Source organism: Rhipicephalus microplus, unplaced genomic scaffold, assembly GCF_043290135.1.
Source record: "Rhipicephalus microplus isolate Deutch F79 unplaced genomic scaffold, USDA_Rmic scaffold_405, whole genome shotgun sequence".
NCBI classification, from domain to species: Eukaryota; Metazoa; Arthropoda; class Arachnida; order Ixodida; family Ixodidae; genus Rhipicephalus; species Rhipicephalus microplus.
Genome location: NW_027464969.1, coordinates 3,867 through 27,502, shown reverse-complemented (window position 1 = coordinate 27,502; position 23,636 = coordinate 3,867). Strand labels below are relative to the sequence as shown.

The following is a 23,636-nucleotide window of genomic DNA, read 5'->3' as shown; positions in this document are numbered from 1 at the left end:
GAAACCAGTTCAGCACATGTGCAAGTCATGTGACAGGCAAAAATACATGTCACTTTCTTGTCCTGCTGTTTCTGTACGCGCTAAAAAATTTACATCATCATGGATACATACCAACTCACCCAGCTACCCGTTCTACTACAGAAAATGCTGTTTAGCATGAGATGCATGCACTCAAGATCAAATAAAGGCTGAAGACTGTCCCACCAAGCCCAATTGAGAGCAAACAGTCACCCTGTGCAGGGATTTCTGTCTGTGGAAGCACATTTTTCATTATTATTAGGCACCTTAATTAAGTCAAGACTGGCAATTAAAATTTAGCAGGGCAGAGATCGAATGGCAGCATTTGTATTGTACTGCAGTATATCTCTCACCTTGCTGCGGCATAGAAGAAGGGGGTGGCGTCATCATGTGAGGCGGCCGGTAAGGGTACTGGCTGCGGTCTGTGCAAAGTCAAAGACAACCATAGTGAGGTCTCTAGACTGAAAGAGAAAAGGGCATGACCTCTCAGCCCCTGTGAAGCTTACTCAGGCATCTCATGAGAGGTTATGAGGAACTATGCTCCGTTTAACACTTGCCTGACAATGCTCCAACAGTAACGCAAGTGGCGAAGTCGTGAGAAGTGCCTAAAAGCAACCGAAAGAGATTTGAGCACCTGTGACAGTTCAGTTCACACCGAATCACACGTGTGTTCAATAATGATACAGTCGCCGACCGATTTTTTTGGACTCCCAAAATTCAAACTTGTTGGATACCTTAAACTTTAAGTAGTGCACCGTCAGGGTTCCCATAGGGCTAATGCATGTTTTTGACCGATTTTTCGAACAAATTCGCCCCCTAAAGTTGAATTTTTCGGACTAAATCGCTTGTTTTGAGCCACGCCACGAACCTGTATGGACGACGCCATGTTGGATTTTCTGCCGGCTTGACTAAGCTTAGTAGCTTAATTTTAAAATGGCTTTCCTGCCTCCAAGATTGGAAAGCAAACATCATATTTATTGTTTCGGAGGCAGTGTCTGCCTTAGAAAACGCGGCACGGGGCCATTTTCTTGTCTTCGGTCAGCCGTAGTGGTCAGCCCTGTTGTCATCGCACCATACAGGGAGGAGGCGGAGCTGCGCCGTAGTGGAGTGAATGTGCCTGCCACAATAGCATTAGGGAGTTTTAGAATAGCGCACAGCAAGGGCTCGCGGTGCGGTCGCTGCCACTGCGCATGCATCGTAACGCGAGTCACCGTTCGCGGCCTGCCCGCAGAAAATCCGAAATTGCGTGCGGCGATTGCGGCCCGCGAAGTGTTGTGTCTAGCTTCTGTGCATTTGAGTTTGCGTCGGGGTGAATGTCCCTAGACCTTTCCCTAGGGGGAGCAAACGCTATTCTAGAACTCGTAATGCGTCCGCTATACCCACAACGCCCAGTTATTCTAAAACTCCCTAGTTAAAGACTTCGCTCGTGGGGATGATGACAATTTCGTGTGCGGAGCCCACAGACGAAGAAATTTTTCACCAGGTTGTGCCGCAGCCGGAGAGCGGAGATCGCCACCGTGGTGACGCTTTTGTCAAGCATTTTCGGTGAAGATGTCACTTTGGTGCAAATATGGGTGAACCAAATTGCTTCGAAGTGTAGTATGAGGCAAGGCAGAATCGTGGGCTTTTATAAGCCTGCCTGATGGAATAAAGTTCATATTTCTGGCAAAAACGAACTTTTCAGACTGTTCAATTTTTCGGACTTTTTTTTGGTCGGCGACTGTACATTGATTAGGCAACGTTTAGTCACTTTTCTTCCATGCATTATATGGGACCATGTATCACACGTGCAAGTGCTCTGGAGTGTTTGCACCAGCTCTTGCAGCATTGTCTGCTATGTTATGTATAAAACAGAGCATAGGGTCCTTGTGCCTTTTCTGAATACAGTTGCAAAGCGTTCTTTTTTTCTCTAGTCTCAAGGCAGTGGCCTACGATATGACAATCAAAACCAGTTCTCAATTACCAGCCATTAAAAAAATAAATAAAAGTGTGACCACATAGCAAATAGTCACGGCAAGACCATGCCAACGGGGAAAATTCGGGCCACGGCCGTGAAGGAGAAAACGATGGCGCAGTAGATATGCACGTGTACATTAAGGCTGCAAAACATGCTTTATGGTGATGCTCAAGTTTCCAAGCATTTGCTAGAATGTTTTGATTGGAATGGCATGGACGAACAGACGAAATCTATGTGCCTAGCTTCACAACACTCGAAGTACACACACCTAACACAGTCACTACAGTCCTGTGCTGTCAAACGACTTGCCAATTTCGTACTCTTGCTTATGTTTCATCCTGGCAGCATTGACGGTGGACTCTTGCAGTTGCATATCATTCTACCGAAATTCAGTCCAAGGAACACCTATGAAGGTGCATGTTCAGACTCCTGTTGCAGGACTAGATTTCTCTCACCTCAATGAATAACAGTGATGGCACTAAGATCCTTCAGCAAGCTTATAACACAGATTAAATTAAGACTACAGGGTGAGAGAAAAGGATGAGAAACAAGAGAAATGCACAATAATAATAACAATACCGAAAATATGACACTGCAACAAAGAGCTCTAGAAATCTTGACCATCTGGGGCTCTTCAAAAATCTACTAATCAAAACAAGTGAGCCTCTAGCGTTCCACCTCCACTGAAATGAAGTTATTGCAAACAGAGTTCGATCCCGCAGCCTTTGGGTCGGCAGTCGAGCACCGCGATCCCTGTACCATCGCGGCGGCTATGAGAAAGACAAGAGACGAAGTGCCTTTTCTTTCTTGTTCTTGCCTGTTGTGCTGAAGAAAGCCCATGACTCTTGACGCTATAAAAAAGCCAGCCTCCACGTAAACATTAGCAGGAAAAACTCTCAGGTTTTATGTGCATCTGAACACAAGCATTCGGGGTGTGTTTTCAGCATTTCACCTTCATCAGAATGCAACAGCTGAAAACTTGCATGAAGCTCTTGTCCTCTAGCTAAGCAGCCACATAGTTTCAAAGTAGCCCAAGCTCGTTTCCTCTGATTATCGCTACTACAGTCAACCCTTGCGGGAAAATTAGTGCAGTGAAACTTGGCAGAACACGGTCAATCTATCCTCGCGTCCCGTCTGCCAGGAGTCACTCACCTGGGTACTGTTGCGAGGCCGGTGGTTGTGCCGGCTGGGGTGGCACATAGGGGGGCCCCGCACCCATGTGCGGTGGTACGGGCGGGTAAGGTTCCTGGGGCTTCATGAAGTCCGGGTGGCGCTTGGGGTAAGGAGCTTCCCGCTGAACGGTGGGCTGCTGCGGGTACGGCCCGGCTTTGCTCGCCGTAGGCGGAGGTTGCCCTCCTTGGCCCTGCGGTGGCGTGACGGCCCCCGGGTACACCTGCTGGCCAGCTCCAGGGTACATCTGGTGGAGCAGTCACGTAGCGTGCATTCGAGCAACGAAGCAGAGCTCAAACCATGCTAACCTTCCCGCCCCTATCGCTGCTATCACTGACCTCACTTTGTTTAAAAACGCCCTCTCTAACCATTTCGCGTAAATTCGCCACTTAAGTCACGCTGTGTTTTCTCTTGTTAGTTTTTTTGTGTGCGCGTGTCATTCGAAGACGCAACCATGTTGAACATTGTTGTTACAACCACCCTGCCTCTTCTTCACCTCACGCAGTCTTTCTTTTCTTTTATGGTTTTCAGACTGCCATTGTGCGCATATAATTTTGATTTGCTGTATTTCCTGATTTTCTGTACGATGTATACCCGCTCCTCTCTGTAATGCTTCGGCCTTGAGAGTAAATAAATGAAATGAAATGAAATGAAAACCAAAAGCTAGCAATACAGAGCAACAAGCGCATGTGGCTCCCAGCAAACGTAAATTTCTTAAGACTGCTGCTTCAATGAAACAACTGCTTCTAATATGATTGGCTGGGTGCTTGAATTCTGCACCCCTGTTCATCTCTTGGTAAACAAGCTACTGTTAGATGGAATGTACTTTCCTGGTCCCTTCAGGTGTCGTCAAGAGTCTACTATACGTAACCCGAGGCCAAGCTATGATGTTGCAGTACACTTCAAGGAGTACCGATTTTTGAATTTTTTTTTCTAAAGCTTTAATGGCACTGACAAAGAAAGCATTTGCAAGAATTGATGCCTACAGTTTGTAAACAAAACAGTGCTTTCGACAAAAAACTTTATATCAAGATGCCATAGTGAGAAAGTGATGAGAAATTTCCAATCAATTCAGACAAATTCCTCTGATCTTCTGAATAACAAAATGCACTTTGTTAACACCCAATCTCACTTTTTCTGTCAACTTCCCGCAACCTAAGACATGCAAGCGCATGCATTCTGATGCAACTCACACACAAAGGACACTGATACATCACGCATAGTCTCATAAAGATGTGTCTCTATGGTTATGCATTCGATGTGCAGAGAGGGTTGAAAAACAACGCTAGCCGTCCACCAGACTAACATGCAATGTGCCAAGCAATGAGTCAAAGCTTGTGTTCTGTAAGGATTCCTTTTATTCTTATTTTCCACTCTCTTTTCCAATAGCAAATCACACAGCTGTGCAAGCATGATCACTTCTCCGCGTGGTGGATGATTTAGAGAACGGATACAAATGGAAGTAAGGAATCCGTACGGCACACGACTCTCAACTACAATTACCACCTCACGGCGAGTCAAAAGTGCATTAGCATTGCTCAAGCGCACAGTTGTGCTCCACTTGCAGAGACGAGCACACTGCCTGAAAGAGTGGAGGTGAAGGGAACTGCTGCCATGATGTTGCTCTTTGAAAGTGACAGCACAGACATTCCCCAAGCAGTTTGCCCATGCATGCAACACCGATTTCGGCGCAACTACTAGCTGTCCCAACATTAACTCAGCAGGGGAGCTATTCTTGAACCACCCATTTTGGCTGCTACTGATTGGCTTGGAAGCTGTGAATTTACTTGGATTTTGCGATTAGCTCTCGAAGCAAGTTTGATTTGGCCTTCTGTTTAGCGTGCCCATCAGGACCTCTACACATCCCTGCATAGTTCACAAGCTTCTGGCACTTGCAGAAATGCATACTAAGACGGACTTTGTCACGTATTAATTGTTTTAACTACGCATTTTCTCCAGATTCTCAGAACAAGTGCAATGCGTCGACGTGGCTCGCCGCTTTCTCGAGTAATTAAATGTGTTCTGCCAAAACAATCATGTCTATTAGATGGGAACTTCAAAGAATAGCTCCTCGTGACATAAGACACACGTTGCAGAGGTCATATAACGATGGAAATTATGACAATATTTTAGGACTACAGACACAGCTGTACCATCTTTGTTAGTTGCCCTGTAGAAGAATACTTTAGGTGAGCGAACGCCGGGACTACTATGCGGTGGCCGATAATGTTCTGCTCGCAAGTAGCCCGAGAGATGGCGCTACCAACTTTGCCCCGTCTCCCCCTCCTTCACAGTGTAGGAAAACCCCATACATAAGAAAGTAGCAGCGCTCATTTATTGTCGCCACAACACCTTCGCTGCACTGTCAACCTCCTCCCTTATCAACCACTCTTTCGCGGCACCACTGTATGCGTGTCGCGTGGTTATGGCGTGATAACCCGGTTTTCCTGATTTGAAAACCGTCACCCACGTACCGGATGTGCTTTGCGAAATTCGCCAGCAGTTCGCCATGGTCCTCAGTCCAGCGGGCAATCTATCGGCATGCCGCAAACGAGAACATAATCTCTCCCCGCCAAGCGATCGCTTCACAGCGTTCGCTCACCTAAAGTATTCTCGTACCGTGGTTAGGTGAGACAAGATGCACAATGAAGCGCACTAGCAGATTCTGCGTATGAGCTTAGAATGGAAGAGAGACAAAAGTGACTGCCAGAATGTCAGTGCCCGTGACCATCCCTCGGACGAGTTCATCATCAGCAACAGGCTACCTACTTGTGGAGGTGTAGGATGAGGGGGTACAGGAGGTGCCTTGGGTATTGATCTTGGGGGTAAAGGGGTTGGACCACGGGCCATCTAGGTGGTGGTGGGGAGGGAGTAGGGAGCGAATCACACATGTAAGGGTACACGCACAAAAGCACAGCACAGCGGCGAAAAAAAATAAAAATAAAGAAAGCTGAACAATGCACACATGCACACAAAAGGGGAGGAGGTGTTGTTTTAACACAAATGAAGCTGCATTTGCAAAGCATGGTCGATAAGCACCTGCAATTTAGAAGCTTTAAGTGTCTTTGATAGTGCTGGTTGGTGCTGCGCGGTAGATGAAGACTATAACAGAGTGAAAGACACGATCGAGAAGGGAACACAAACATGGTGTTCCAACACAGTGCTCGTGTTCCCTTTTCAATTGTCCCTTTTATCGCTTTGTTTTAGTGCTTCTTCTACCAATTGAGAACCCCAACTTCTGCCCCCCCCCCCCCCCCATTCTATATCATTCAAAGCGAACATCTGAATTTGCCTTTTAACAAAATCTGTGTGAAAATATTTCCACCAAAATTTACTTTTCCTCAACTCAGCAACATAACAGCTTATCTATTTGGCAGCTTGCTATGATCAAAACATTTATTTGAACAATTCTTAATGCAAAACCATTTGTCCTTAAAAACCTACAGTGAAGTGCTTTTTCAATAAACCACAACAGTATTGCAGCAGCACACTTGAGCTATGACAGTTACGTCTTACACAGCCTCGAACTCTCATATCTCGAAAGATTGGCCAAGTTGAAATTTTCCGTGGCATCGAACATTTTCCTATACGTCTGTTGTGGATTTTTCTCTTTATCTCAAAACTTTGACCGGCAGTGAAACTAAAATTCCGCCGCCTAACCTTTTTGCAAGATTCGCGCGATGCTGCCAAAAATCCGTAGTTTTTTTTTTTATTCTCTTGTATGTTATTTCTTGTAAGTCTCTTGTATGTTATTTTCGTTTCTCTTTTAAACCTGCATGAGATGAGAAAGATTAGAAACTGCTGCTGAAAAGCTGATAAGCAGTAGTGATTTTTCTGAAAAGCGCTAATTTCACCCTGCGATTAGTGCAACTCTGCTTTTCTCAATATTCACCAATTTCCCAATTTTCCTCGCTTTTTACAACTTCAGAGTTAACGAGGTATTACTGCACCCTTCAAGCAAAGATTAACGAGGTATTACTGCACCTTTCTACCAAAGCTTTTCATCATAAAATCCAGTTCAATCGCTGTAGTTATCACGAACATAGACATGCTTTGAAAGATGCTGATAAGTGCTTAGGACAAAGGCACAGGCCCGTAGTTTTGCAATGAGCAGCAAAGCCACACAGAACTCAAACAAAACCTGATGATGTATGCCATCAACGCAACAATGTAAAAAAATATTGGAAAAAGGAGCTTCTTAAATGTGATAAGAACGAGCTGGTGCAAGCAAGAATGTTGCCTAGGCTATGGATAACGCTCTCATGAGAAATACTGTCATCTAAACAATTGCCTTTCTTTGCCTTCTGTCGTGATAAGACTCAGTTTTTATGCATCAACAGGCAGGCTGCACAACAGATGCAAAGCGAAGAACACATCATAAAGCTGCAACTTGCAGTGAATGCAATGGACACATTATATTACAGCTACAGTCACTATTCGACGCTGCCAGGTCACGTATCCTATCTATATTTGGCATTGCTAGTGTATAGCTGCCCTGATTTCTCTAAGGGGGACGCGGCACTTGGAAGTCGAAAATCAGCCCAAAAATCTCATTTTCTTTCTCAGCATTTTTGCATTCCAAATGCCCTTCCGCACCTATCAGCAAAGTTTGGCTTCGAAATTCCGCTCATTTTTCAAGCTATAGCCCATAAAAAGAGAAAATTTGCATGTAAGTGTAAACTATCCATACTTCAATCGCCGACAGCACAAGAACTACACACTCGATCAGCGCCATCTTGGTCTTATTGGAAAGGTTGCATTTCTAGCTTTTTTTTTTCCTTTTCAAGTAGACAACTATGCGCCCTTCGCAAAAGCAAAAAAAGCGAACTCAAAATCACGCGCAGCGCATGACTCCATTGGTTGTTTGATGCATGTGACCAAAATGGCGCTTTCAGATTGGCGAGAAAAACTCACTGGTAGTGTATGCCGCCATTTTAAGAGAGTATCGCCCTTGCGAAGGTGTCGTGACTCGTGTCCCCAACGTGCTTGTGTGTCTTCTATGCCCGGCGGTGCGAAAAAGTTCCGATCGCAGCATCATTTTCGCTGTTCATGGAAGAAAGGCAGAAAGCCCATTGGTGCTGCTACTGCATCGTGGGAGCAAGCGCCGACATTGTTTGATAACACCGTCTTCATAACGCCATCGTAACTGAAGACTGTTCCTCGTGTGTGCGCGGCGTGGCCGCTGGCCGCCTGTGTACTGAAGATCTTATCAATAGAAGAATGTGCGAGACGGCTTCCCCATATAGCAGACGCTATATGAATTATGACCGCGCCGATGCTATCGGCAATGGTGTAGTGCGCGTAGACACAGGCCTCCTTGACAGCCATGCGTGGGTAGACGCTGCTGTGATCAATGCCAGTAGAGTTCGCAACGCACCCTCCCGCGAGACAACCACGACACTTGAGGGTCTTTCGTCGGCGTCGGCAACAGCGTGAAAAATTGAGTGCTATTTGAAATCAAGTGGTGTGGTAGCAACGCAAGATGCCAGCAAGGCAAGACTCGGAATTCACACGAAAGCCTCCGATCCGCGATTTAGAGTTTGGTATCAAAAGAGCAGCATGATTCTCTTTTTGCTGTGCAAGCTGCCGTTGCCAGAAGCTGTGCTGCATTTCAACACGAGCAAGGCCAATGCATTTGCTGCAATGCTAGAGCAGCTGGACATCACAATATTCAGCAGCACATCCCTGAGGGCTAGGGAGAAGGGCTGTTGTCATAGTGCAACCTCAAATAAATAGAAAGAAGCGTCCTTAAATCTGAAAAGGCTGGTCAAGAAGAAGCATAAGAATGGGATGCATCCAGATTACGCCCTTGGTGCATTTTCGTAAGATTTTATTAGCATTTTTTTTAATAAAGGTGTTTTGAAACGTTTTTTTTTTTTCCTCGTTTTCTCAAAACATCAATTTCAGCACATTTGCCAAGTTAGAGGGAAAATAACATCTGTTCCATTCGAGCTATCCCCATCGGGCGCAAATCACGATCCACTGTCTGCAAATGTGTCAAATTTGCATGGTGTTATTCTAGGGCACTCAGTATTACATTTTAAGAAGGATAATTATGAATGTTTTTGTGAGTGTGAGTAATTATTGTAAATTAGCATGTAATTAGGTAGCTAATTTTCATTTACTCAGTCAGCGTAAATTTTTGCATAAAAGGAATGAAATAGCGAGCTCAAGTGCAAGCATAGCTAGTTTTTTGGTTGCATTCACTTCAAACACAGGAAAAAAAACTTGATGTGGTTCCCGAAACACTGCACTCCAACTAGTTGTCAAACATAGTATTGCTGCCACCAAAGTGATCTTCTGCTGCATTACGCAGCATAAGAAGCTAAATGACTAATACGTGTCCACTCAGAAAGGCTGCACATATGTGCACACAGCATTTCAAGCCATTTGAATAAATCTAGTGTGTGACGTGCCCCTAAATTTTGATATGTAAAATTGTATATGCTGCTGCTGCTGAAGGGGATATCCACAGGAATCTAAAGGCATTGGCAAAATATATATATATATATATATATATATATATATATATTCTTTTCTAACTTTTGATAAATTTTCAGGAATCACTTCATGAGGAGACTTAGCTGCTTTCAGAAAAAAGGGGGCGGGGGATAAAAAAAATGTGGCCCAAAGTGTGCCATCTTCAGGGCTATGCTTTACCACCACTCAAACTTGATATAAAAAGAAAGCCGAGCAGCTTTTATGCAATGTAGGAGTCAAACCAAAGTTACAGATCATAAGTGAACGCTGTAATTGTCTTCAAGTGCCTGCAAATTATGACGTTGGTAAAGTATCTTCAAGAGTGCAACTGGTTCGTGGTGTTGTCAAAGCACCAGCACAGACCCATTTCTATTATCCCTCCCCAGCAAACTGGCCTAGCAAGGACACCAGGTGCTACTAAAGAATTAGTTTTGGCAACGGTGCGATGGTGAGACAATCAGAGAGGCCATGGCCGATAGCCTCAAGATGCTGCATATTCCGCAAAATAGGGGAGCTGGCACTACGTGCCGGGTAAGCAAGAGGGAACAGGAGTGATATTTGCTAACGTAGCAAAGAAGGCACACTAAGGAGCTCACCTGATAGGCCTGATCTGGAGGACCTCTGGTTGGAGGGTAGGGTTCCGAGGTGCTTCCCTGAGGTGGTGGTGGGGCGGCCCCCTGGGGGGATGGCGTGGAGTAAGGCGGTGCCTGGCCCGGCGTGGTCTGTGGGCCCGGCGGGTAGGGCCTGCTCTGGTAGCTGCCTGCTGCCGCTGCTGCTTGCGATGGGGGCACGGGCCCCGTGGCTGCCGCGGAGGAGCCGTACTGGTACAGCGGCTCCGCGGCGCTTGGGGGTCCGGCACCCATCTGAGATGCCGGGGGTGGCTGGGATCGCGGAGGCACTGCCGTTGCACCTGGTTGAGACGATGGCGGAGCTCCCCCAGACGCCCCCTGCTGTTGCTGCTGCGGCTGCTGTGGCTGTTGCTGCTGCTGCTGTGCTTGCTGTTGCTGCTCGTACCTGGAAAAGACATCGGTCGATTAGCTTGTTATTCACACAATATCAAGATGAAAGGGAACACACCACATAATGCTGCCACATGCTAATACCCGTGAAGCACGATGAGCACACAAGCATGTTTTTATTCCCCATCCACAACACAGACACATTTGCTTTATTTTTTTGTTTCCCACTAAATACCTTCATCACCTCGACCTCTAAGATTCTGATGTAGTTCTTCAAACTTTGCTAAGTATTACTAACTTTTTGCAGATCGAGTTACAGACATCCACTGAATACCTTCATCACCTCGACCTCTACTGATGTAGTTCTTCAAACTTTGCTAAGTATTACTAACTTTTTGCAGATCGAGTTACAGACATACAGGATCACTGTAGATACATTGTGTGGCCAGCTCAACTGATGACACTGTTATTGACACATGAGTGAAACACCTTGGCCTTCTCTAGCAAGATTTCCATACACCCCGTCAATGCCTCCATTACATTACAAACACAACTTAAACTCCTGGCAAAAACAGGAATGTCCTCAAAAACATGCATGCAGCTCAACATGCTAAACATACAAAAGAACTGTAGGAGAACATCGAAATACCCAAAATGACAGTTGTTATACAATCAAATCCTGCTATACTGAATACTTCACTACAACGACCTCGTTTCAAGAGAGTTGGGATCCTTTTCGTGTGCGCGTCGAAAATGTGATCGCGTTGCTTCCACAAGTGCACACAGCACTTATGCAGTCCCCTATCAAAACAGTTACTGACACTTATCGTGTGCGCACGTGTTGAGAATGTGATTGTGTTGCTTCAATAAGTTTGCACAGCGCTTGCGAACGCACCTGTTTGTTTGCTACGGTATTCAGCATGTAAGGTGTAGTAAAGCGTTTTTTTAATAAGTATGCCAACACCTTGAAGCACCAAATAAAACTTGCACGATAGTCTGAACTGGCGGCTTCGGCACGATGTGCATTCTCAAGCCGACCCCGCACTCTGGCATGCAGTCCCCAAAAACTTAGCCTTTGAGAACCGTTTCCATCGGCACTCCATGCAACAGTGGCTATTTCAGATCTCGAAGGCCATGCATTTGGGAGTTGTGCACCTCTGGCGATTTTTTGTTTTCTTTTTTTTTTTTTGCTGCTTGTTTAGAAAAGCCCTAGAGGTATTGCCACCGCCGAGAGCATGTTTCAACAGAAGTAGGACTTCGTTGCAATCGTTGCTCTTCTTTTTTTTTTTTTTTTTGTTGTGCTGGCTCAGTGGTCTGTCGTGGACTCACTGCTCTCATGTTTGACCTGTGTGCGGCACCTCTTGGCCCTGGTAGCCATGGAAGCGAAGACTAGAAACTTAGACTAGGGGACCAAAGCCGACACCATTCGGCGAGTGAAGGCAGGAGAGCAGAAGCCGTCAGTCGCAGAAGATTTTGGCATTCCTCGGAGCACATTGAGCACGATTCTCCAGAACAAAGCCGATGTAAAGGCAAAGGCTGCCCAGTCGTGCCATTCTAAGGCTTGTCACGTGCATGCTCCCGCGTATGACAACGTTTAAAAAGCGCTGTACGCCTGGTTTTTGGAAACTACGGCAAAAAACATTCCCGTTGATGGCCCGATGCTGCTGGAAAAGGTGAAGTAGTTCGCTGTAGCCTTGGGGTGGACGACTTTACTGGTGGCACCTGTTGGCAGGAACGCTTCAAGACTCACTATGGCATCGTTGGGAAGACCCTCTCCGGCGAAAGCGGCACGACAAAGAGCCAGGACATAAAAAAGTGGCTGTCCGAAGAGTGGCCAAACATAGGAGACAGCTTCTCGCTATTGGATATATACAACGCTAATGAAATGGCACTCTTTTGGGAAATGTTGCCGAACAAGACTTTGAATCTTAAAGGGACCTCTTGTTATGGAGGAAAAATGAGCATAGTGCGCATCTCGATCTTGCTTGCGACAAACATGAATGGCTCTTGCAAGCTGCGTCTGTTCGTTATCGGCAAGAACAAGTCGTCGTGATGCTTCAAGAATGCGAAGAGCCTTTCGGTCCGCTAAGCGTTCAACAAAAAAAAAAAAAAAAAAAAAAAAAAAAAAAAAAAAATGGATGACGCAGGACCTCTTTTTCGAACGGATGCGTGCACGGGATGCGGAATTGGAGAAGGCGGACTTCAATGTTTGTCTTCTTGTAGACCACTGTTCAGCACATCATGTGGTCAGCCACCTCAAAAGAATCATAGTCAAGTTTTTGCCGCCCAACACTACATCGAGGCTGCAGCCTCTCGACCAAGGCATCATCAAATCTTCCAAGGTTGGCTACAGGCGACATCTGGTGCAGAGGCTCCTGATCAACTTTCGGTTGGGGGTCGAAATGAAAACCGATATCCTAGGAGTGATACAAAATGGTAACCGGCGCGTGGAGTGGCATCAAACAAGCCACGATCGTGAACTGCTTCGGTAAATCTGGCCTTCTAGCTTCCCCTGACGACTTTGGCAGCGTCGGCGATGTCACAGCACACGACGACATACGAGTGCCTCGAGAATTTTGCAAGCTTTGTGCGTTTCCCGGTGCCATCGCTGATGGGGCCACAGCGAGCGATTTTGTCAGCACTGATGATGATGTGCAAGACCGCACCGATGCAGAAATCGTGGCCGACGTCACCAGTGCCGATGAGGCCGACCAGAGCAGCGACGATAATGCTGACGACGCCTCGACGCAACACTGTACCGCCGCAGAGCTTGCGTCGGCATTTAGCCTTATTCGCCGCTGTTGTGGCCCTACAGAAGGCGCTGGGTTTGCCTATGTGGAAAGCCTCAACAATTTTGAGATGGAATCATGAATTTAATGGCTCAGACAAAGAAGAAAGCCAAGTTCACAGACTTTTTTCGTGCCAAATAAAGTGCGGTGAATTTCATGCTTTTCTTTGGATATTCTGGGAAAGTCGGCAAGCGGAAGCTTAGCACAGTCTTTGGAAACTGTTCGGAGACTCGCAGCGCTTCAAGGTATCCTTTAAGAGGGTAAGCAGCTTTGATATGGTGAAAAATGGAAAAAAAAAATCGATTTCTTAAAAATCAAGTTTTCAGGTTCTGGAACCCTTTTATATCTACACTCAAATCTCTATACTCAAATCTACACTCAATATCTCTATACTCAATATCTACACTCAAAACCACGCAGAAGTGCTTCGCAAGAGCACGGCCGGGAGCCATCTTCTAGGGCTCATCAGAAAGAGTGTTTCTGCACATTCAAATTTCCCGCCTCAGCCGGCTCCTCCCTTTAAAAACAAGTGCACAAAAAGCAAACATTTCAAGGTCATTTCGAGGCCCTTGATTGGCTGTGGCCGCCATGTTGCCACAGCTTGCCTTGACATTGGCCCGATGATTGATCCGGGAGATCGTTGTCTGCTGCTTGTGTGTCGCGAGGATATGGCTGTCAAAACTCTCTACTTCGTGATGTATTCACGACTTGACGATCACTTAGGATACAATTACGCTTTAGTTAGGAGCTGTAAACGGACGCACAATCAGATTTCTAGGAGCAGGTGCAGTCTACAAGCATGGTGCGTCATCGCGAGCGGACGCGCTGTGTACAAAACATGGCACGTCATCGGAGTCGTCTTTAGGCCAAACTCCACTGACGGCGAGACTGCGGAAAAGAACAACCCGCTAGCGCACTCGTGACGACGTGCTTTTTCGCAAGCAACTAAGCAGTAAGCGGATTCACGATCAGATTACTACAAACAGGCGGGTACAGTCTATGAGCGTGGTGCGTCATCAGAGTTGTCTTTAGGCCTAACTTTGCTGACGGCGAGATGAACTTTACGGGCAAAAACGCCGCGCTAGAGCACTCGTGGCAACGTGCTTCTTCGGAAGCAATGAAGCACATCACTCGCTAGCTCCTTGGAATTGCGAACGAGCATTTTACGCATCAGCAGCTGATCCCACTGTCAAGCTTGCCACACCAATCCTTCATACAGAGAACTTGGTTCGAAATGCATACTTGTTCTTTGTAGATAAAAAGAAAAAGGTTATGAAAAAAAAAAATATATGTAGGCAACAAAGGCACACTGGGCAGAAGCCAGATGCCTGAGAAGTCAAATATCACAAGACAAACCTAAGATCACAATTGACGTGGAGAGAAAGAAAAACTTCAAACGCAGTTTTCTCAATACTGTTTTTTTGGCTTTACACTCAGCTCGTAGAACAGATATCTCTGCAACCACTGCTCAAGTTTTGCGCGCTGTTTAATGACTCTGGGACTCTAGCTAGTTTTCTGCGGGAGGTTTACGTTTTGGCACGATGGGCAAGCAGCTGAATAGCTATACAGCAGGCTACAAGTTGAAGGTGATTGAGTTTGCTCTTGAGCACAGGAAACGGGCCGCCGGCAGAAAATTCGACGTCGACGAGAAGTGTGTTCGACATTGGTGCGCTCAGAAGAAAGCCTTGCAGAACACCAACACCAAAAAGCGCGCTTTCCGAGGAAAACAGTGCAAGTATCCTGATTTGGAAGAGGAGTTGCTCCGCTATGTGACTGAGGCGTGGAACGATGGCTTTGCGCTCACTACGGACATGCTGCGCATGAAGGCACTAGCCTTGGCACGTGCGAAAAATATACCGGCCGGGGATTTCAAGGCCAGTGCTGACTGGGTGCGAAGGTTTCTGAAAAGGAAGGGACTCTCCTTTCGGCGAAGGACCACGCTGTGCCAGCGGCTGCCAGAAGACTATATCGACAAGGTGCTTAGTTTTCACAAGCATGTCATCTGCCTGCGCCATCAGCACAATTATTTGTTGTCACAAATAGCGAACACTGATCAAACTCCTTTGTGGTTTGACTCTCCCGAGAACTACACAGTCGAAGCAAAAGGCAAGAAGAGTGTTGCCGTGCGGACCACCGGCGCGCAGCGCCGGTGTTCCGCACGCGCTGGTGGTCACGGTGCAGCGTTGCACGCGCCGGTGGTCACGGTGCAGCGTTGGCGCGCAGCGCCAACGCTGCACCGTGATGCTTTGTGTGACTGCAGACGGGCGGAAGCTACCTCCGTACGTTGTTTTGAAAAGAAAAAGAATTCCCAACGAAGTTTTCCCCAAAGGGCATTATAGCTAGAGCCCAAGAGAAGGAATGGATGATGATTTGGTGCTTGACTGGGTGAAAAGTGAAAAAGTGACTGGGTGAAAAGCAGAACAGACCGGGAGCTTTGTTGGCCAAACATTCACTTTTAGTGTTGGATAGTTTCCGCGGCCACCTTACCGATAAGGTGAAGGAGCAGCTGCGCCGTGTCGGCACAGACATGGCCGTGATTCCAGGCGGCCTCACAGGAATGTTACAACCATTGGATGTGAGCGTGAATCGACCGTTCAAACTTGAGTTCCGAAGACTCTACACGGAATGGATGGCAACTGGCAACCATAAGCAGACGCCTACCGGACGGCTGAAGAGGGCACCGCTTGCTACTGTTCTCGGTTGGGTATTGTTGGGCTCGGTGTCGACGGACATTGTGTCCCGAAGTTTTAAGGTCACTGGGATATCTAACAGCCTGGAAGGCACCGAAGATGATTGTTTGTGGAATGATGGTGCTCCGCAACACACCATCTCGGACTCCGAGTTAGAGGACTCGTCGAGTGATGACGATTAAACGCACACGCGGCATACTGCAATTAACGCTCTTCGTTCGCTAACTGGTACGTTGTTTTTGGTTCACCAAAAAAAAAAAAAAGTTCTGTGTATGGGCTGCACCCTGAAAAATTGGCCCTCATTTCTTGAACAAAAAGTGCGGCCCTTACACGCGTTTATACAGAAACTACCAGCCCCTCCACGAAGTTCAATAAAGAAATAATTTGTACTTCCTTAGTTTTTGTATCGCCTTGAAATTTTTCTGAAAGCACTGCGAGGCCATCTTTAGAGTGTACCGATTTTGATCAACATCCAAAAAGAAACAAGAAGGTTAGTTTTAAAAGGCACATCCCCCATTAAATGGACATATTTTATATTTCCAATATCGAACTATTTCGCGATCCCCTTCGAGTTCGATATATTCGGGATCGACTGCAGTGCAACTGTAAGGTTCAATCCCAAAAGGTCGTTGTTTCAGCATGCCTTCCAACATGGCCTTGCCATGCATGTGTGAGAATCGCATCATGACGCTGCTGTGAAAAAAAAGGAAGCGACCGACACTTTTTGATTTTGGGGAATAAGGGTTCCCTTCTTTAGCTAGCTTACCGAGGTCAGCTATATATATATATTTTTTCGATTTCACTACAACAATATTCTCGCTTCAACGAAACTTCATCCTCACCTTGTCAGTTTCAGTGTAGCAAGGCTCGACAGTACACTCCCTATCATTCTTCGTGTGACGTAACACCTGCTACACGAAGTAGCCCTGCTACAGCAAGTGATGTTTCATTTCCAAAGTGAGGACAGCCCCCGAATCAAACAAGGCCAAAGAATTCCACCACACCTTTCCCTGTCGTAGTGGCTTCCCTGGTATTGGGGTGGGTAGGGCGGTGCCCCTGCCTGCGGCCGCATGGGGTAGCCACTGCTGCTGTAGGGGTCTCTGCCATTGTAGCCACCCTCGTGGGGGTAGCCCTCGGGGGCAGCAGGCCCATACTGATCACCACCAGGCCCCGCATAGCCACAGGAGCCCCCACTCAGACTGGCCTGGCTGGCCGCCGCATAGGGAGGTGCCTGGGGGTAGCCGTGCGGAGGGGGATACCCCTCCCCTGGGTAGGGCCCTTCCTCCGAAGGAGGATAACCGTCCGGCTCACAGCCACCACCCACGTGGTTCGAAGGTGGGTAGCCCGGTGGGCACGGGTAGTCGGAAGCCCCCATCATGCTGGGGGGACCACTCGGGGGGTAGGGTGCCCCAGGGTGGTAGCCTCCACTGGTCGGGTAGCTCTCCATCGTCTGGGCAGGTGGCCCATAATCTTGACTCGCACCTACGACAATGCCGAAAATGGGGGCAGCACTCTCACACACCGCCTTTCTCGCACTACCACATGCGCGGGGCCCAAGGAGCGCCCCCGTGGAGGCACAAGAAAAGCGGGCAAGAGACGCACCCGAAGGCGACATGGTTCCCTTGGTCTTCTTTCGGGAGGCAGACTCCAGCTGGCTGATAATGGGCTGAGGGTCGATGCCCCCTCGGTCAAACTTGCACTCGAACGGCAGCAGATGCTTGATGTACTGCTTACGCAGGGTGTACGCAGCACTAGAGGAGGCCCCGATGCCCAGCACACCAGCCACATCCTTCCAATGCTTTGCCTTCGTTACCTAGAACGAGGAGGAGAGCACGGCCCATTCAGCACTACTATTTGCCGCCAACAAGGAGAATAGACAAGAGACGACACTCACTTCCACGAAGCCACCTCGATCCTTGACGATGAGGTAGAGGCGAAACAAGTCCAGGGGCTGTTTGCTGATGGTTGGGCACTGGGTGATGGGAGTACCACGCTCGTCGTTGTACACTATCAGCTTGTCCAGGAAGGCCCTCCGCTCAGGGTCTTCCGACATGTCGTACAGTTTCAGGAGGCCGTCTGGCCGCTGCAAGCACAGAGAAAAGCAATCGTCGGCACATTTGGCCAAGAATAGTCACATGCAGCCCCAAATAGAAGCACTCGATGCCCCGATTCTGCTGGCACATACGAAAAATGAAGTGCCAAACAATCTCTCTTTCTTTAATCCGTGCAAGTTCCAAAACGAAGAAAAGAGGTGTGAACCGTGTGTTTGCAGAAAGAAGGAAGCTTCGGTTCAAGTCTGGACGACCAAATAATGGGCATAATAATTTCAGCATATTCCAAGAAAAAAAGTGACAAGAGAAAAAAATAATAAAACAGCCACATACCTTAATAATATGATGTTCGTATACTTGGCTATTCACAACCTATGGAAGAAAGCAGAATCAGATTAAGAGAACTCACTAATATACAGTGTGTGTTTAATATTAATAATGAATTATTAATGATACATACAACTGCAGAATACCTTTACTCTAAGGAAGACTACAAACTACTACAGCTTTATTTCAACATAAAATGCACACAATTTTGCTCCCAGTAAAATTGGTACAAGAATGGAGATTCAGAAAAATAGGCCAATAGATCACAGTTCACAGTTAGCCCAATAGTGCCGTGTTTTCAAATAAAGTTGTATTTTAACGCCCCCCCCCCCCCCCTTTTTTTGCTGCGAGCCTATATGCTAGCTCTTAGTAGCATACACAGATCCCTGTCTAACATTACTGTGCCACTGAGACTTTCATGAGACTAACGATTAAAAAATAAAAACAAGGACTTCAATGAGTCTGGAACTTATCAAAATGTTTTCTGCTACATTCATCTACACATAAACAAAACTCTGCAAGTTGCCCCTCCAGTTACAAGAAATGCAGGCATTCACACACTATTAAAATTCAGACACACACACAAAACTGAAATAGTTATTTAGTGCAAGCCAACACCGATTTCCGCCAGTCAGTCGTAAGATGCAGGTAGGTTCATTGCTAAGTGGACGCACATAAGCAGCGGACAGGCGAATTCCTCGCCTGTCCGCAGAACAAAGGCCTCTCCCATGTTTCACCACTCAACTCGAACCCGTGCTTGCCAAGGCTACAGTTGTCCCTATACAAGGCCTATACAACTTTCTGCCTTATATTGGAATCTAGTCCTTTATTCTTAATGACCAGATGTTGCCTTCGCATTAAATGCACTGCCCATGCTCATCTTCAGCCATGATCAGCCACTCACGACACACGAAAGATGGAGCTAATTTTCCACTACTATGACGCGTTATGTACGAGCCAAGCTGCTACAGGCAACAGTCACATGCAAGGGAGCAGATACCTGAACATTCCAGTTAAGAATGAACCTATCTGCACACAAGTCTGCATATCAAGAACTCAATTGCAAGGCCTCCCTCCAACAAGACACAGAGATGGCCACCCTCGCACAGAAAACGTGGTGATGGACGGGACCTGGGATCTGGGACGGCCACTCACTGGGCTCGCTGGCGTCCGTGGCCAACTGGGGCTCGAGACGCTCTCGAATTCGTCGTGGAAGGAGGACATGGAGGCACCCCCGGGAGAGGGTAGGGTGTTGGGCGTGGGCGGGTGCGACATGGGCGGCTGCTTGCTGCTGCTCCCCTTGTCGGCCGGCCCAAGGTGCTCCTCGGGCAGCGAGGACGAGGCGGACGCATTGGATGCCTGGCTCCCCTCGTCCAACACTGTGGGTGGGGGTGCAAGTTGGGATCGTCCCCCATCCTGGCCGGGACCCGTTACGGGAGGGCTACCTCCAACACCTCCCTGCTGCGACAACAGCGAGGAGGGCCCACCTGCAAAACATAAGGCAGAAGGAGACACTATAGAGATCCTGGCCACACAGTCTGCTCAAATGCAGCAACAAAACGGTAATGATATTTGCTGTAGTTTCACATCCCAAAAGCGCGATGCGACTCTGAGAGATGCTGTAGTGGAGGGCTATAGAAATTTTGACCACCTAGAAGTGAAATTGTACTCATCAAAAATGAAGCCACAGCAGCCACTACCGCCACTTTTTGATAAGCAATTCACCAGACTATCGTGGCCAGAAGCAACCAACAAGTTCAAGAATTAAAGTCAAAGGCTACAAGGTACAAATATGATGACGTTAACAGCAGTGAGCAATCAACTGACAATTTTTTGGACATGCTTTCAAATTCACAAGCTTTCACAAAACTATTACAATCCCCACATTTGTCAATATATTAGAATGTCTGAAAATTCACAAGCTATAGCTCTCCGGCAACTGATTGCAAATCCAAATTTAAGATTTGAAACAGCATTCCTTTTGCACAAGCCTCAATCGCACGCCGATTCAAGGACCATTAGATCGACAAGCTTGGTCTGCCAGAATGTCAAAGTCAGGACATATTTCCACCCTCTGCCTGTGAAACCCCGGTAAACATAACAATGAATATTTTGCCGTTCGCTGAGCAGGGCTATTCTCGGAAATACAAATTAACTTTTCTTTGATGTGAGCTTTCATGGCGTAAGGGGCCTTTTTTTGCATTTCAGTGGGAGGAAAAGGTCATAGTCCACAAAAAACAAGATGGACACAGAGGCTTGTTCTTTTTTTTTTACCCCTGTGTCAGTTTTCTTTTTTGAACTGTTTGCTAAAAACCCACACAAGCTTAAAAAAAAGGGGGGGGGGGGGTCTTGCGATGCTGATTGCACTGCATCTGTCCCTTAGGTGTAACAACACGCAGATGATTAGCAGTCTTATCTTATTGGGGAAAAAAAAAAGAAAACCACCCTCAAGATTCTAGGCAGGGTTCCAATTTCTGATGTTCCAACAGAGGACTGACTGCACTATCGAGTGATAATTCTACACCAAGTGCAACAGTGCACCAGTACGGGTTATTTCATTTCACTCACAGATTATTTATTAATGCTTATTTTACAGGCAATGTGTGCATCTGCATGTCAGTGTGCCCAAGATTGAAGCTGGTTAATATTCACAAAGAGGAAAAGGCTACTGTCAAAAAAGCCTTGGTCTCACTGGGCACTAATCAACCCATTCAACCACACAAGTAACAGAATTTCTGCAGCAAACAAAAGCCGCCTCCTACGTGAAATCGGGCAAGGAAGGACAGACTGATGGTGCCGTGGAGTACAATGCATGCCAAAGCAGCTGAAGAGGAGTGTTCATTTAGAATGCCACTCACTCATAGGTGCTGGTGGACACTGCGAGTAGCAGGCGCCGGGTGGCATGGGACCCCCGCCAGGGGGAGGGGGACCGCCTTCCGACGGAGATGGCGAAGCCCCGTCCCCGCCTGGTGGAGTCATGGGGCTGCTGTAGCCGTACATCTTCTGCTGAAGGTGTTGACGCAGGTACATGGGACGCGTAGGTCCGCCAGGAGCCTGCGGGGGCACCGCCCCCATCGTGGAGGCTGCACCCGCCGCCTTTGGGTATTGCGGACCCGGTGGGGGAGGCATCAGGCTGTTGGCACCTCCGTAGCCACCGTACTGCGAGTTGCCATACGGGTAGCCACCCTGCGTGCCCATCCGCCCGGCCGGGTAGCCGGCGGGACCCTGAGGGGGACCATAGCCAGGCATGGCACCCAGGCCACCTTGCTGCCTAGGGTAGTTGCCTGGAGAAGGGTAGAACAAAGCATGTTGCTTTGAGCATGCATACGCTGGCACACAAAGCACTATAAGCTGCTTTGTCAGTGCACGTATGTCAGTGTATTTATGTTAGGAAGGGTGGGTGGGTTGGGCCTGTGTGCAGTGTGGAGCAGGCAGAAGTGCGCATGCGTGTGACGGGTCTGACATCATTTCTCTATCTGTTGCCGGTATAACAGGCAGCCTTATGTTCACACTTCAGAGCCTTTCTTAGCACCCATTTATGTCAATAAACCCTCGTTCATGTGTTAGCCTAGTGCTTCGTGCCATGACCATTGAGCTCATAACAGTCCAAAAACACTATCTTCTTGTTTCCACAGTAATCAAAAGCTGGTTGGTACCCACTCACACAGATAGGACAAGGTTTGCTTCATACACAGAAATTGTCCCACAAATGAACTGCAGCTCAGCTAATGTTTTATTTAATGCAACTGTTGGTCTTTGAGGTTTTATGAACTTGTGATACAGCACACGATTCCTAAAGCACATAATTAACCAAAGAAAAATGCCAATCATAAACATACTGTTCACAGAACAGACAGCCAGGAACTTGAACAACACCCTGACACAGAATTTCAAGCACTCAACCGGACACAGAGCAACAGCTTACTTTGGGGATAGTGGGGACCAGGATAGGATGACGACATGATTCCTTGATGCATCTTGGTTGCATACATTGATGCCTGCATTTGTTGGTTGTACCCTGGGTAGAGGCAAGGAGTAACATGCTCAGTTCCTTTGAATCCCATGATTACTGTGCGTAATTCGTTGTCACAACATGCCAGTGCTGTTAAGCTAGCTTGTTGGCAAGTGAAGAAAAAAGCCAACAAAAGACATTTCAGTAGAAAAGCCACACAACACCAAAGATTGCAAAAATGATTAAATCATATGCATTGAATTACAAGTTTCTCACCCATTAAAGGGAATAAATAAACGGAGAAGGAATGAGGACCCGTTCTATTCTTTTTATTTATCAAGAGTGAGAAAGGCCACTTTCAAACATAATGCAGCATTAGAAATATCATGTACAGGTTAGTAATTTTAAGCAGCTATCTAGCGGTATTTTACCACTGTCTCCCATGCCGAGCCTCAAACGATGGGGGTCAGAATCTGTTCACTGTTTTTATTGTTCAATTTACCAAGTTAGCATTGGCCCACCTCTTGTTTAATTTTCCTTTCTAGTAAAAACAATCAGGCACCCTGCAGCAGCTTGGATTGCTGACATATCCATAAATGTCAGCCAAACAAGTTACTTCTCATTTTTACATACATGGCTCATCAAGCTTCTCTGTGTGTAATGAAAGTACCCCATTTTTTAAATTACAGTAACGGAATTATTTACTGCAAACCTTAACGGCAACATTTACCACTTCCTTTAGAGCAACCCGGCCGAGACACATAACTAGCACCCACCTTGCTGAGGCAGCTGTGGTTGAGAAAGATGATTTGGCGCACTGCTCTCAGACTGACTTGATGAGGGTCGAGGAGGCACAGGAATGTTTGACTGTGAACCTGCACAGGCAATCGAACAAGCAACACTCGGTTCAAAAATGAGACTCTATAGGCACACATCAAACAAACCCACAGCATAAACCACCTCAATGACACAAATTTTTGGATAAAAACGTACACCTTACACAAGGAAGAGGGAGACTGCGCAGAACTGGAGATTTTGTGGGGAGATGTGCGTCAAAAAATGAGTTTTCTTAAAAATTAGTTTTTTTTTTTTTTCACCCGTTTGGTATTTGTACCTCTTCTGTTCTGAAAAATATATATATATGTCGAGACTCAACTGAAAATGCTTCAATACTGTGTCTAAAGAGCAGAAGGTGGCTGTTAGAAGGCCGAAAGTGAGCAGTTTTCGAGCACCTTGCCGCCGA

General features: G+C 46.9%; 1 protein-coding gene across 3 annotated transcripts in view; it reads right to left on the bottom strand.

Moving 5' to 3' along the window:
* LOC119174480 (trithorax group protein osa) overlaps positions 1-23,268 on the bottom strand; it is a gene marked incomplete at its 5' end in the record, with an annotated part of 29,458 nt that extends 6,190 nt beyond the window's left edge. Inside the window, 12 exon segments of one of the 3 annotated variants that reach the window (XM_075885886.1) lie at positions 372-440; positions 3,128-3,392; positions 5,915-5,995; positions 10,222-10,639; positions 17,068-17,545; positions 17,666-17,876; positions 17,958-18,146; positions 18,448-18,486; positions 19,573-19,928; positions 21,300-21,725; positions 22,367-22,459; positions 23,170-23,268. In XM_075885886.1, the coding sequence (XP_075742001.1) occupies positions 372-440; positions 3,128-3,392; positions 5,915-5,995; positions 10,222-10,639; positions 17,068-17,545; positions 17,666-17,876; positions 17,958-18,146; positions 18,448-18,486; positions 19,573-19,928; positions 21,300-21,725; positions 22,367-22,459; positions 23,170-23,268 (2,724 nt within the window). 3 annotated transcript variants of the gene reach the window in all.
* Positions 23,269-23,636: the final 368 nt, after the last annotated feature.